At 55.3% G+C, this 14,082-nt stretch overlaps 5 protein-coding genes and 1 non-coding gene across 6 annotated transcripts; 2 read left to right on the top strand and 4 right to left on the bottom strand.

Annotated features, from left to right (window-relative positions):
- Positions 1-266: 266 nt before the first annotated feature.
- Positions 267-1,626, bottom strand: P884DRAFT_200668 (uncharacterized protein; the record flags this gene model as incomplete). Its single annotated transcript, XM_069438311.1, has 2 exons — positions 267-604; positions 663-1,626. 2 exons carry the CDS (start codon positions 1,624-1,626, stop codon positions 267-269), a joined length of 1,302 nt encoding a protein of 433 aa, XP_069297642.1.
- Positions 1,627-4,216: 2,590 nt separating this feature from the next.
- Positions 4,217-6,211, top strand: P884DRAFT_285106 (GMC oxidoreductase-like protein; the record flags this gene model as incomplete). The annotated part of the gene is made up of 2 exons (XM_069443743.1): positions 4,217-4,734; positions 4,864-6,211. The coding sequence occupies 2 exons, from the start codon at positions 4,217-4,219 to the stop codon at positions 6,209-6,211; spliced, it is 1,866 nt and encodes a 621-aa protein (XP_069297643.1).
- Positions 6,212-6,560: 349 nt separating this feature from the next.
- Positions 6,561-6,648, top strand: P884DRAFT_t91. Its single transcript has one exon. It is a non-coding gene; the product is annotated as a tRNA-Pro (tRNA).
- Positions 6,649-6,912: 264 nt separating this feature from the next.
- On the bottom strand, positions 6,913-7,491 carry P884DRAFT_307498 (phosphoenolpyruvate phosphomutase-domain-containing protein; the record flags this gene model as incomplete). Its single annotated transcript, XM_069445134.1, has 1 exon — positions 6,913-7,491. A coding segment is annotated over one exon (579 nt), but the record flags the coding sequence as incomplete, so codon positions are not given.
- Positions 7,492-8,463: 972 nt separating this feature from the next.
- On the bottom strand, positions 8,464-9,540 carry P884DRAFT_259695 (uncharacterized protein). The gene has a single exon (XM_069441375.1). It carries the CDS (start codon positions 9,200-9,202, stop codon positions 8,897-8,899), a length of 306 nt encoding a protein of 101 aa, XP_069297645.1. The 5' UTR covers positions 9,203-9,540; the 3' UTR covers positions 8,464-8,896.
- A 1,230-nt stretch (positions 9,541-10,770) lies between these two features.
- Positions 10,771-11,815, bottom strand: P884DRAFT_277702 (Alpha/Beta hydrolase protein; the record flags this gene model as incomplete). The annotated part of the gene is made up of 5 exons (XM_069443106.1): positions 10,771-10,983; positions 11,125-11,305; positions 11,365-11,472; positions 11,550-11,712; positions 11,761-11,815. 5 exons carry the CDS (start codon positions 11,813-11,815, stop codon positions 10,771-10,773), a joined length of 720 nt encoding a protein of 239 aa, XP_069297646.1.
- Between the last annotated feature and the right edge of the window lie 2,267 nt (positions 11,816-14,082).

Here is a 14,082-nt window from a genome sequence, read left to right on the forward strand (position 1 = left end):
CGCGCCCCACAGCGGCCCGCCGCGTCCCTGCAGCCCTCCACCACCATGTTAACCAGTCGCTCCAACAAATCGATGAGAAGAACATGGCATCTGCAAAGCCAAGAAATGCACAGAGACCTTGGAGCGCTCTTTACTCGACGCCTCCTCTCAAATAGTGCTCTGGTGCTGTCAGATCTCGAGGCATCGACAAGGATTCGATTGCTGGCGAAAACGCGCCCAAGTTCAATTTAACCTTTCTGCCCAGGCCGTTCAGGCATCAGGTCTGGTCAGAGACGGTTGAACCTGCAACGCCTGCATGCCATGATCCTACACTGCACACATTCGTATATGAAGAGAGGGAGGACGTCGTAGCACTCCTCGCACCGACGCGAACCCCCGCGTGACCTCCAGGCCCTGTGCTCGCACTCATGATTCAGCATCAAGTTCTGCCGCTCCCTCTCCCGCCGGTTCGCCCGTTCCACATCGTCAAGCCGCCCGGCATCGACGTCACGATCAACGATGGCATCTGCACGAGCAAGGAGGCGTGCTTCACTCCACTGCTCACAGCCGCACGTCCTCCAGACCAATCCGCAGGCATAACAGAACTGAGCTCCGCAGCGACATGCTGAATCATGTATCAGTATTGAGAATCGCGTGAGTCCAAGGAAGGCAACCACGCTTACTCATGTGGTTGCATCCGTGATCCAGCTCAACCAGCCGGCGGCAAGAGTAGCACCGCTGCCAACCATTCTCGGCCGCGACGCGGAGGAGCTCTTGGGAAGCGACATCATAGGGACAGTCACCCTCGTGTGACTGACCCTTGCACGTCACACACGTCGTCTGCTGACACCGAGGACACGTTGCCACTTCCCCGTCGATGAACTGCTGCGGTATGAATACGGAACATGTTGGCTGATGACAGTATGTTCTGTTCGGGGTCTCCATCTCTGCCTTCTTGACCAGAAACTCTCCGGCAAGATTTGTCGGGAGGTAGGCCCGGCAGGAATCGAGGGGAATTGGCTGGCCGCAGCAGCGAGGAGGAAATAAGGATTCGTCGGACAAGGACGCCGTAAAAAGGCTCGCCAGGCACTCACGGCAGTACTCGTGAGAACAAGGGCAGCGAGAGACGTCCGAGCGATAGCGCTTATCACCGCAGCCTATGCACTCAATCTTCGGTTGCTCGCCTCCTCTTGTCCGTGGAACCGGACGGCTGGCGGCCCGTATAGAAGACTCCGCCGGGTGGTCCTCGGTAGACACGTATAGAGCCTCGAGTTTGGCCAGAAGCTGCTCATCCAAGGCTGGCACGATCGAAGCGCGCCCGGCAGGCGTTGTCGGCATGCCCTCTGGGCTCAACGTGCGGGCGAATTCTCGGTCCAGAGCCGCTTGCTCCTCTTCCAGCAAGATGGCACCAATCAGGTCGGCATCTAGCCTGACGGCTCGGGCGATGCTTCCGCACATGGAACGGTCCGATGCAACTAATGTGCATGACGCTAACTCAGCCTCGTACAGCTGAATGGCGAGGTCGAAATCGTCCGTCTCCCCCTCACGACCCTTTCCCTTTCCTGCCTTCTTGAGCCCCTCTAGCTCCTCGCGCTGCAGCTCCAGCGCAAGCTCGAGGTCCTCTAACGGCAAAGTGGCGGCAGACATGATGACTATAGGGAGCAGTGCTAAGGCCGGAAGTTTAATTTTTGGTCGGTAGAATAATTACGGCGGACGTAACCCACAAAGGCGTAATTAAATGAGTTGTTGACACTGCAAAGAAAGAAGGGTCGAAGCCATAAGCAGGTACCTCTATTGACGAAGACAAAGGCAACAAAAACGAGAGGAAAAAGAGAAAGCATATAAGTCAGCCCTCGTAACGGGCTTTTCGACTCCTCCGTTCGTTAACCATAGCCCTTCCACTAACTTAGTACAGCTCCAATCGACCTCCGGATGCTCCACCAGCCCACTGCGCTGTACCGGGAGCCGTTTCAGACTCCCTCTTGCCCCTCCCGGCACCATGTAGGCCGGTTCATTATGCAACTGTAAGCACATTTTAGGACATGTGCATCTGAGCCTGTATTTTGTTATTACTGTCTCCTGCTGCAGCCTCGTTACAGCAGTGGAGGGGCGGACACGATGAAAGGGAATTGGCTGAGAGGCCTTGCAGCTCAGCAAGCGAAGACGAAGGCTCTCGTGGTGGTGAGTAATAATTAATTACCTGTACCGACCTTGCCACAAAAGATTTTACTGCATCTCACGGCCTTCCTTTTCCTTTTCCAGTTCCAAACAGCAAGCTTCCTGCTCACTTTAGCCCGTAGGTAATCCGTAAACTTTACCTACCTTCGAACGCACGATGAGCGGCTAGCGCTCCAAGACTGGCCGGCCGGGCGGTGATCGCAGACTGCCAGTTCCTGCGTCAGTGGTAGGTGCAAGTTTGCCTGCAACGGCCCGAACGGATCTGCAACCTCAGCGAATAATCAGCGTCGTCATGATAGCAACAACCTTGGTCGTGACAATTTGGCTTCCCATTTCGGACCTCACAGGGTGCGGTGAGGCAACAAACACCGCAGCCCGTTTGCTCTTTGAGCATGACTGCAGACACTTCTTGTCCATCTTTGAGCTTGTCCCGAGTCGAAAGCTAGGCAGCATGATTAATTAGAAGCTACCGCTTCGCACCTCATTGCTGTTTCGCCTGTCCGGACCATCGAGGCCTCCCACCAATCTTGCGATGATAGCAGAATGGATGTTATTTAGGCCGGGTCCGTCAGTTGATGCTTCGATCGCACGTGCGTAAATCCGCTGCACTTGTCGAGCAGAACAGCCATAATTATCGTTTCACAAGCTCCCCGACCAGCTAATTATTAATTAAATACCCCACTCAGAGAGAAATTCTTGAACACTAACAGCTGCCAAAAAGGGATGCTCGCCAAGAAAGAGGCATCAATACCCATCACTGATTGGACGTCGGGTTCGAGACAGCATGTTCCCAATCTCTAGGCTATTTCAAAGCTGCGAGGCAAGCTCAGGATGGTCTTGGAGGAAAGCCTTCTCCTGCGCCGGCCGTAGTGTAGGGTTGATACCATCGAGCCGATCAATATACCGACATAATAATTAATGCGACTTCTTCACTAATTATCACATCGCATCGGCGCCTTGAGGTGGCGTTTGAAATACCCTAACCATAACAAATCGTTAGCCCCCCGCTAGAGTAGCGGATCATTCCAGCCTACGCGCTTGGCTGCCGTGTAGCCGGTTTTTTTTTTTTTTTTTTTTTTTTTTTTTTTTTTTGGGGGGGGGGGAGGGGTGGCCGGGTTTAGGCGCCCTTATAGCCTACCATCCTGGCCGTGGTTCCTAACGGGAGCCGGTTCTCCGTTTTGGTTCCGATAGGATCACGTTCTCGATAAAAGGTTGCCAGCCAGCCAGTGTAAATAATTACTGTTGCAATCCATTACCGCTTTGTAGCGATCTGATACCACTCCTTGACAACTGCCGGTCAAATAAGGACATGGCACCGCTCTTTGGGCAGTCGTGCCAACAGTCAGTAATTAAGGTAACTCGGTGGCCTTAGTCCCTCCTCGATTTGAAGGGAAAGCCAAGAATCGTACTGCCCGGCTAATCTGTTCTTAGGGTCGATGTTTACTCGCCCATACAATTCCATGCCCTGTTTGATGGCCGGCTATTTACCTTTACCCTCAACGAGCGTCCTGCCTCTTTGGTGGTATGTGCCTATCTATGTAATCTATGTAGGTACGTATGTACATACATACGCATATACAGTACATGCTCAGGTTGTACTCTTTGTCTAGAAGGGACACAAGAGGCAACGAGGCAAGCGGTACTCCGTACTCGTTACTGTATTGTCCAATCGGCGTCTCTCCGAGCTCGGTAACTTCCCAAACCTCTCGAGCTCTAAATATTCTCTGCCGTTGGTTGTTTCCGGGCTTGGCAGGTTTGCATGAAATTGTTCAACCAGCCAAATGTGATTCCACGATGCTACCCAAACCCCTCCAGACCCAGAAAAATACAAAGTAGCTGCTCGTTGCCGAAGGGAGAAAGGAAGAGCAGAAGGGACTGCCGCACAAAGGCATGATGAGTAATAGCCCACGGATATGAGTAATAGCCCACCATCCGTAGGTACAAAGGTAAGCGCCATCCCTGATCCTGCCAGCTAAATGTTTACGCATCAAACGCTGTCGAAAGGGTACGGTACTGGTTAGTCCACCTGGAGCAATAAAGAGAGAGAGCTCTTGCCAAGATGAAGTTCTTGTGGAAATCCGACCGGGGAAGGGTCCTGGGCACGCTCTTTTCCTTGGCGTTTCTGTTCTACAGCCCGCCGACGGCGGCGCAGAGTCCACCCCCCGATGGAGCGGTCTACGACTATATTGTCATCGGGAGCGGACCGGGCGGCGGCGTTGTGGGGGCCAATCTCGCCAAGGCGGGATACTCGGTCCTGCTCCTCGAGGCGGGAGACGACAGCCCCGGCGCGGGGTTCGGGGTGTACACGCCGACCGTGACCTGGGACTTCTACGTCAAGCACTATCCCGAGGGGGATCCGCGAGACAACCAGTACAGCCACCTGACCTGGCTCACCCCCGACGGCCGTTACTGGGTGGGCCAGAGCGGTGCGCCCGAGGGTTCCCGTCTCCTCGGCGTCTATTATCCCCGCGGTGCTACCCTGGGAGGGTCGTCCATGATCAACGCCATGGTTGTCTGGCTGCCGAGCGACAGCGACTGGGACTACCATGCCGAGGTCACGGGAGACGACAGCTGGAGGTAAGTAAGCTCACCCGTCGCCGTCGCCCCGCGAGGGGATACCGGTCTCTTCAGATTTGTCTTTCTTCTCGAGACTGACTGCGCGTCCCACTCGCCGTGTTGCCCAAAACAAAAAAAAAAAAAATAAAGAGCCGAGAACATGCACAAGATCTTCCAGAAGATCGAGAAGAACAACTATCTGCCCCGGGGCACGGCAAACCACGGGTTCGACGGCTGGTTCCAGACGCAGATGGGGACCATGGTGCAGACCAATCGGACAGGCCCGCTGCAGGGCAACGGAGTCATGACGACGTACGCGCGGGACTGGAACCTGACGATGCCCATGTCGGACCTCCTGATCCGCGACCCCAACGAGATCGGCCCGGACCGCGACCAGACGTCGAGCATCTACGGGCAGGTCAGCCACCAGTTCGCCAACGGCAACCGGTACAGCTCGCGCCACTACGTGCAGGACGCCGTCGGCTCCGGCGCCAACCTGACCGTGTCCCTGACCTCGCTCGCGACCAGGATCCTCTTCGACACGACGGAACCCGACAGGCCGCGGGCGACGGGGGTCGAGTACCTCTTCGGCAAGTCGCTCTACAGGGGCGACAGGCGGCGGGCGGACAGCGCGATCGGGGTCAACCGCACGGCCGTGGCGCGGCGCGAGGTGATTGTGTCCGGGGGCGCCTTCAACTCGCCGCAGCTGCTGCTGCTCAGCGGGATCGGCAACGCGACCGAGCTGGAGGCGCTGGGGATCCCCGTGATCCGGGACCTGCCCGGGGTGGGCCGCAACCTGATGGACAACCAGGAGATGCCCATCGTGGGCACGGGAAGCCCCGGCGGCGGCCCGGGGGCGGTGGCGGGCGTGGCCATGTACAAGACGCGGCACCCGGCCCACGGGGAGCGCGACATGTTCCTCTTCGGCGGCCCCGGCTTCCTCTTCCGCGGCTTCTGGCCCAACGAGGCCGTGCACCTGCCCGACGAGCCGGCCCAGCCCGTCTACGGCGTCAGCATGGTCAAGGGGTCGAGCGTCAACAACGGCGGCTGGGTCAAGCTGCGGAGCCGGGACCCGACCGACACGCCCGAGATCAACTTCAACCACTACGCCGTCGGCGCCGAGTACGACCTCGAGGCCATCAAGGACACGGTCGCCTGGATCCGGTCCGTCTACCGGCGCGTGGGCATCGCGACGGTCGAGCCGCCGTGCACCCGCGGCCCCGACGAGAACGGCTCCTGCGGCGAGGAGGACGAGGCCTGGATCCACAAGCAGACCTTTGGCCACCACCCGACCTCGACCAACAAGATCGGCGCCGACGACGACCCCGCCGCCGTGCTCGACTCCAAGTTCCGCGTCCGCGGCGTCCGCGCCCTGCGCGTCGTCGACGCCAGCGCCTTCGCCAGGATCCCGGGCGTCTTCCCCGTCGTCTCGACCTTTATGATCTCGCAGAAGGCCAGCGACGACATCCTGGCCGAGCTGGGCGCCGAGTCGCGCTGAGGGAGCAAGTTGCGTGCTCCAACGGGGAGAGGAGGGTTTATCATGGACTCACTCCATATTAGGTGATGATGAAGGGATTTGGGGAAAGGGAATGAGGGGGCAAATAATTAGGAGGGAAAGCTTAGCACTCGAAAAGAAAAAGTTACTAGGAATTTTGACTCGGATTAGTTATAGTTAGCCCAATGAGAATCAGCCATTTCACAAACAATTCATCCAGTATTACGCAGTCGGGCATCAGCGTATCAGCGGATCCAGGGGTTGCTGCAAACCTGCCCCTGATGGATTCCACGCGACTTGCTACGGGGTCGTGCTCAAGAGTGTCCTCCCAGGAGTGGCTCACTATAGCAAAGGCCGTGTGGTGTAGTGGTAGCATACTTGCTTTGGGTCGTGAGATTTCAATCTGCAAGTGGTCCCAGGTTCAAGCCCTGGCTCGGCCCCGTTTTTTGGCCTTGCCTCCCTTCGCCCCCAACGACTGAATCAGGAATGAATCAGGGAATGATGTTCCTCTCTCCCTTTTTGATCCATCCGTTTCCTGCTCTCCCCCTTCGCAAGATGTAGTATGTACGTATGTTGAACGTTACTTGCGACTCTCTTGGTTCTGGCACCAAGTCGAACGTTCCAATATCCGAGATTTGTTGACCATTTAATTAGTTTACCTAATTAATCAACTCGGAACTTTCCCGCGGTCGATAATTACCCAATTACACAGCAAAGACCTCATTCGCCGCCGCCGTGAGCGTGGCCACGACGGCATTGTAGAGCTGCGGCCCGACGCTGATCCTCGCAGCGCCCATCCTCGCGATATCGGCGCTCGTCAGCGCCTTCGGCTGCGCCGGCGAGGCCTTGCGCGGCTGGAGGTTGACCCGCCCGCCCAGTCCATCGATCACCTTCTGCACGGCCGGCTCGGCCATTTCCTTGTTCGGCGGCCAGAAGATAAACACGGTCGTCGCCCCGGCCTCGAGCAACTTTTTGCCCTTCCGGATCGACTCGTCCAGCTCGCCGCCCGTGCAGAACGTGTCCGACCGGGCGTTGACCACAAAGTCGGGCACGCCCACCTCCGCCGCGACGCGGAGCGCCCGGCGGACCCTGTCGGCCGCCTCGTCCTCGTCCATCATCTGCTCCGTCTCGTGGTGCGAGTCCTCGAGGTTGACGCCCACGGCGCCCAGCTCGACGATCGCCCGCCGCACCACCTCCTCCAGCCGGTCGCCGTAGCCGTCCTGGATGTCGACGGTGAGGGGCAGGCCCAGCTCGTGCGCCACCGCCGCGATGGGGCCCAGGGAGTTCGGTGGCACTATTAATTACAACTCAAGCCGCACTAGTCTTGGACTTGCCCGTCCAAGAAAACAAGAGTCAGATTTTCTTCGAGGATTCGTTAGACAAACAAACCTGTGAAATCATCACTATTAGATGCATTGAGAACAAAGGTCAATAAGTTGAGAGCTCTAGTGGTAAGGCGATGGTACAATAGTCGATCAAATGTAGGAAAAAAATGCCCCGTGAAAAAATATGGGGCTTGTCGAGCCCCAGTTATGAAAAGAACGAAAAAAGAACGAAAAAAAAAAAAAAAAAAAAGAAAGAAAGAGAGAGAGAGAGAGAGAGAGAGAGAGAGAGAGAGAGAGAGAGAGAAAAAGCAAACCCTTCAAGCAATGCGGTGCCCGCTTCAGCCACGCTGGTGGTGGTACAGACGTTGTCATATTAATTACATGATTCCCGACAATCCTTCGATTCTTGCAAGCGAGCTCAAGCAGCGGAAAGCCGCGAGCACACAGCTTGCTCATCTTCCATAACTCTACATCGGCCCCCCTCCCCCGGTATGCTGAGCCGTCCATAGGGCCAGTCCGAGCGCAGCACGCAGCTGCATAGCCGGCCGAGACCCAAGGGCAGCCGGGGATCTCTTTGGCGGACCTGCTACGAGCCGTCATGGCCCAGCATAACCCGAGGACCGCCGACTCTCGTCCATTCCCACCATCATGGCGCCCACCGCTTGGAATGCTGCTGCGTCCACATGGTTCCTGTCGTCGAGTACCGCCCAAACCGTTCTGTCATCCTCTTGCCCAGCCACAGAAGAAACACCCGAAAGCAAAACATCATCAGAGAGATCGTCAGCCAGCTCGTGAATGACCGTCAGCTGCTGGCCATCATACGAGGTCTCATCCCTCCAGGGCGGAACCTCTTCTCGCACCGCATCCGCCCGACGCGAGCGCGAAGTTGAAAATGAAGAAGAAGAAGAAGAAGAACCGGAAAGAAGCCACCCAGCCAACGCCTCGTCCTCGCCCCGTCGCTCCCGTCCCCGCGGCCGCCGCGCGGAGAGCGAGCAGCAATAATAACAATAATACCCCAGCCCCTCGCGGACGATCCGGTCCGGCGCGAAGCCCTTGTCCAGCTCGCGCTCGTCGTCGAGAAGCAGGCGAATGCGGCACCGCTCGGCGTCCTGCCGGTGCTCGTCGTCGTCGTCGTCGTCGTCGTCGTCGTCATCCTCTCCCGACGGAGCCCACCGCCGCCTCCGCTTGGCCGTCCTCTCGTCGCGGAACGCGCCCTGTCGCCCCAGCGACGGCGGGCGCCGCCTGGGAGTGCCGCCTTGCCCAGCAGGCGAAGTGGTGGTGAAGAGGGAGGAGGAAACAAGGGCACCCCGCGCCGATGGCCCGCGGCTCCTGCTCCGTCGGTCCTCCTCCTGATGCGGAATGATCAAGCAAAGGGGTCCGCCGGGCGGCCCATTGTTGCTGCGGTCACGGTGCGGCGTTGCCGACGCTGCCGAGCGAATGCGGCGGACTTTGCGGTGGTGGCAGTCGTCGCGTTCCTCGGTCGGGACGTAGCGACGGCCGGCACCCGGCCCGGGAGGAGAGGAGGTTTCGGCGAAGTGTGAGGGGCGAGTTGCGCTCGGGTGAGTCCGCGTGGGATGTTGTTGCTGTTGGGTGCTGCTGCTGATCGCCCGGCGCCGGTCCCAGTTGGAGGGTCCACCGGAGGAGGATGGAGCTCCGGGATATGGAGCATTAGAGGCGGTGTTCCAAAGAAGAAGGCCCATAGGGGGATTCAGGATATAAAGGGGCTTTATCAGTGATTCTTGTTTTTTTTTTTCCCTTTCAAGTGGTCAAGTTGTCCTCTTCCTGCTGTTGTTGCGTGACCAGCCGAATTCGGTAACCGGGTTGTATGCCTAGTGTCGTTGGAGCGAAGGGCACTCGCCGATCGAGTAAAGGGCGCGCAACGTCTCCGACCGAACGGCCGAGAAGGTGCGCGAGCATGGGGAAAAAGGAAAACATCGTCTTATACGGACCAAGATATGGGGGCTCATTGTGTGAATTGTCATGGCTGATTATTATTATTGGCCTTTGTCTGCAACGGGCGTTGGGAGTCATGACGTGCGGCCCGGTCGGCCAAGTTCATTGGGCAAGGCCGCCGAGGCGATGTTGGTGTGTTCAACAGGCGCCCGATTGGGGCGCGACGAGCCCTGTGACTCACAGGGCTGCCGTTTTGGGACCGCGGTTGGTGGCAGCGCCAGGCAGAGCGTCCGCCTGGGTAATCGCGCCTTCCACCCCGGTCGGCGACTCCAAGGCAGAACTCCCCCACAGGGCAGGCCGTCATCTGAACCGAAGATGGGTCACCAGATTCGTTTATTTTTCTTTTCTCTTGAGCTTATCCACGAATGAGGAAAATCTCGCATCCATTTCTGCCCCTTTTCTTTATAGCCCATTGTCTCCGGATGAGCACAGGAGCGAAATGTCGCCCTCGTTGGGGCCGATTTCGATATTAGGTAGGTAATTATGTTTCTGGTGTGGTTTTAATCTTCTCCCACATTTTGCCCTGCTCTTACCCATTGGTTGTCGTCATCTCATTCGTGGTCATCTCTTTCGTCGTCCTTCTGCGAGGCGAAAAGCGTGACACCTTGTTCTGTGACTTGTCTGAATTACCCAACAGATGTCTGGGAAGTTGACCCTTGGCAACCGACCTGTTTCCCACGGAAGATCTATCTTAAGCTCCCCGCGTTTTTATTTTCTTTATATTCGTTTTTATTTATTTATTTATTTATTTATTTATTTTTACGCAAGATATCCCAAGATACTGTCCCTGGATGCTTCCACGATATGATATCTCGGGAGTCGGACAGCGACAAGATGGGTGACCCAGGAAAGGTAATTAGGGTAGCTAAGTAGTGGTCAGTCAGTCTTACGTAAGGTACCCAAGATGCCCAGTGACAACCTTGGACTTTTTTTCCGCCCTAGACTTCAGATACCTCCCTACAGAGCAGGCCCAAAACTGTCTCTCGGCTAATTACATTAATCAATGCAGCCGAATGGGCAAGGGGGTTATGAGTGATTAGAGCGATCCCAGTCACCAACTCTCGCACGGTAGTTATTCTTGGTAGATGAAAGTGCTAAAAGTGGGAACGGAGGCACCTCGACTATTATCCTTTTCAAGCCCGAAGTGAACCGGGCACCGGCGGCTGCGAAGAGCTGATAGCTTCAGTCACAATCCGACCTCCCCCGCGAGAGGTGATCATGGTAAAAATACGAACAGTGTCCGGTCCCCCTCCAACTAATAACTGATCAAGACGGAGAGATACGTCATGCGCCGTTGGCTGGGTCGAGCACGAACCGGCTGAGGAGTTCGCACCAGTGGCGCAGTTTGGGCGGCATGGTCGTCGCCTCGAACGTGTTCGTAATGTTGTACATGCGCTTGTCCTTGCCGTACGTTGGCCACGCCATGTCCTCGCCCAGCACCAATTCTAGCAGCTTCGCTTCGAAGGCAAAAGCCAGCTCCGGGTTGCTGACCGACGTCTGCCCATAGTCGATATAAATTACAAGTAGTCTGTTCTCAGCTTACGCTGGCGACTCTTGACGGCGCCGCTGCGCCGCCTCCGGCGACGATTTGAAGGCATGTTGGAAGGGCAGGGGCTTCCCCCTGCCGCCGTCGAGCACAGTCAGGTAGTAGACAATGCCGGCACCGGTGCTCTGCCCCAGGATCGTGACGCGCTTCCTATCGCCTCCAAACTTCTGGATGTGCGCCGCCGTCCACTCGGCTGCCGCGAGACAGTCCAGTATCCCGACGTTGCCGTCGAGATCCTCCCCGTTGACCCAGTTAAACCCAGGCATTCCCATTCTGCATCACCGTCGGTCAATAGGAAAGTTAGATTTCGCCTTCCCCAAACTCTCAGATACGGGACCGCGCCACAGAGGAAGAGCAGCAGCAGCAGCAGCAGGAGGAGGAGGAGGATGAGCGCTGACCTGTAGTTGTTGGCAACAGCGATGAATTTGGATTTATTCTTCCTGTGCATCTAGTCGAACAGGCCCATGGGGCTGAAGAAAATGTCCTTGCTGCCGTGGAAGTTGTGCAACACGGGCACCTGTCTCCCGGCCTCACCCCTTCGGCGGGGACGTATACATCTAAAAAGAGGCAGTCTTCGTGGCCCCACGTCGTTCCGTTGATGCTGGGGAACGGGACTGAGGCCGGCGCCGAAGAGATGCAGTCTTTACTCCGCGGCGGCAGACTGCCGTCCTGGATACCGTCTACTCGAGGCAGTTACCCGTGCAGTTTTAGACCGGGGCTGTTATAACCGAGTCCCTTTGTAACCATCAAAGGAACTGAGAAGAGCTCAGACCCTAGCGGCATTCCGCACCCCTTCCAAGGCTCTCTGTTTATTGCAGGGGAGCGGGTGATTGGGAGGAGAACTTTCGTTGTCTGTCAAAGCGTATGAAGGCAGTCCCCAACACCTATAGATAATGCGTCACTACATCCAAGAGAGCGATGTGCCACGACTTGGCAGAAGGTCATCGTCATCGTCCATGTCTTCAGGAGCCACGTTGTTGAGACTGACTGTTGAGGATAACTAAACGGTGGTAAATTCCAAGGGGGGCAAACGAGGGCCAAGATGTCGATATCCAATGACATGAAGTTCTGCCCCCTTGCCATTGTCAGCTTCACCGCCGCCAGCGTCAACATTGACCCGAGGTGCGGCACAGCCACAGGACAAGAGCTTCTCTGCCTTTTTTTTTTTTTTTTTTTTGCCAATCTTGTACAGACAAGGATGGCATCTCGCGTCACAGCGGCTCAAGGTGCTGCCCAAAGAAATCGAGAATTTATTCCTCGTCCGAAGAGCTTGGGTTATTCAAGGCAATCTTCGTATGCTCATCAGGGTATGGACCATTTCTTTTGTCTATTTATACCACTCTTCTTCTCCTTTGTACGTAGATAGATTAGCAAGGCACTCTTTTTGTTCCTTCGTAGCCACTACTTTCAATTGCTCTCAGTTGCTGACTCGAGCTCTCCACTGCGTTCGACAATAATCGCTTCAGGGGGGGTCTGGTCAGGTCAAGTCTAGGGGGTATGGTCAGGCTACCTATGTATAATTAATTTATATTAAAAGTTGTCCCCTGCCAGACTGATGCCAAGCCCCGAGTTCACATGTCAAAGTCGCCTTGCCATTGGGTCACTCGTATAAGTTGGTAGAGCCTTCAAGCACATCCGGACAAACAAACTAGGTCTGTTGGAGCTATACTCGAGAAACTCAAATTGGTCTCGTAGGATTCTTCACTCGCCAAGTAGTGCACTTAAGAGATCCAGCCCAGCTCTTCGAAGGTTTCACGTGTCGGCCTGAAGCGGTAGGGCATACAGAGTAGATATAGCGCCTTCAGTACCTCCAGAGATGCATTCTTGCACTCGGAAATCCACTATTGAATGCTAGCATCATAAAGCATTCCGCCTACTATGGCCACGAATGACAAGTCAAGTCTTAAAGGCCTAAAGGAACTCTTGAAGCTCAATGGTTCCCATGCGTGATTAATATGTGCATTCTTTCCTGTTTCTTTTGTTTCCTTCTTCTCTTCCCTTTTGACGACTGCAAGGAAAGGAATCCAAAAAAGGAAAGAAAAAAATACGGGAACATATTCAAGCTGGGGTTTTAAGACCGAGAGGGAGACAAGCTTTGGCCTGTTTGATCATCCATGTTCTAAAAATAAAGTGCACTAATTAGTTACAAGGTACATCCACCTCATATAACGCAACAATCAGGCGAGGCAAAGCAGCGGTATAGTGTTGTCGGTGAGCTGAAATTCACCGCTAATCTCGCTTCTCTCCCACGTTGCTTTTCTGAATTTGTCCTTGGACCGCCCACCAACCAGCAGAACCAGCATTGGGTCAAGTGCGTCTTGGATAATCCTTTAAGGATTATACCCCTGGAGACCCGCTTCGATCCGCTTGTAACAAGGGTGGGGGGGGGGGGGGGGAAGTCAGCCCATCATTACGAACCATTACGGATTACAAATTACCGGACAACTAGTCCAGAATTTAATATAACTGCAGTGTAAAAACTACACAGTCCTCTGCCTACGGAAATCGTACGTGTGTAAGGATATAACGTTACATAGGCACGTAATTTCAGTTTGACGTTGCAATGGGTCCGGGATTTTCCCTATCAACAACCAACCCCCTATCAAGTATCTTGTGCTTGGAGGGGAAACGGGAAAAAAAAGAAAAAAAAAAACCATAAGCCTCCAGGCAACCCCCCTGTTGTTCGTCAAGCCCCGATCAGATCTCAGTTTTCCCACGGCCCTTGTACCATTTAAACCCCGGAGCCTGCACAGGGCTCCATATCTACACAGAAATCCATCCGTCTAATTATACATCCAACAGAAGCTAAATACTCAGTAGAGAAGCTGCACAGGCCCGCCTGACGCGGCTTGTCTTGTTCCATGATAACCTCATTTAGCTGAACTTAGCTCGGTGGTACGAACACGCGAAAGTTACACCTTCAAGTTGCGCGCGCTCTTCTTTTTAAGAAGTCGCGAATAAAAGACAAATCAAAGAAAAAAGAAGGGAAAAGAGCAAGAAGAGGGAGGTATTTATCAACTACGCAGCTTCACATTCTGAAGGAAGAGGAG

This window comes from Thermothelomyces heterothallicus (genome assembly GCF_042370625.1).
Source record: "Thermothelomyces heterothallicus CBS 202.75 unplaced genomic scaffold P884_scaffold_11, whole genome shotgun sequence".
NCBI lineage: Eukaryota > Fungi > Ascomycota > Sordariomycetes > Sordariales > Chaetomiaceae > Thermothelomyces > Thermothelomyces heterothallicus.

What these genes read in the sequence shown, in the direction of transcription:
- P884DRAFT_259695 (XM_069441375.1), bottom strand. Translation starts at nt 9,202, where the DNA reads ATGCTCCATATCCCGGAGCTCCATCCTCCTCCGGTGGACCCTCCAACT.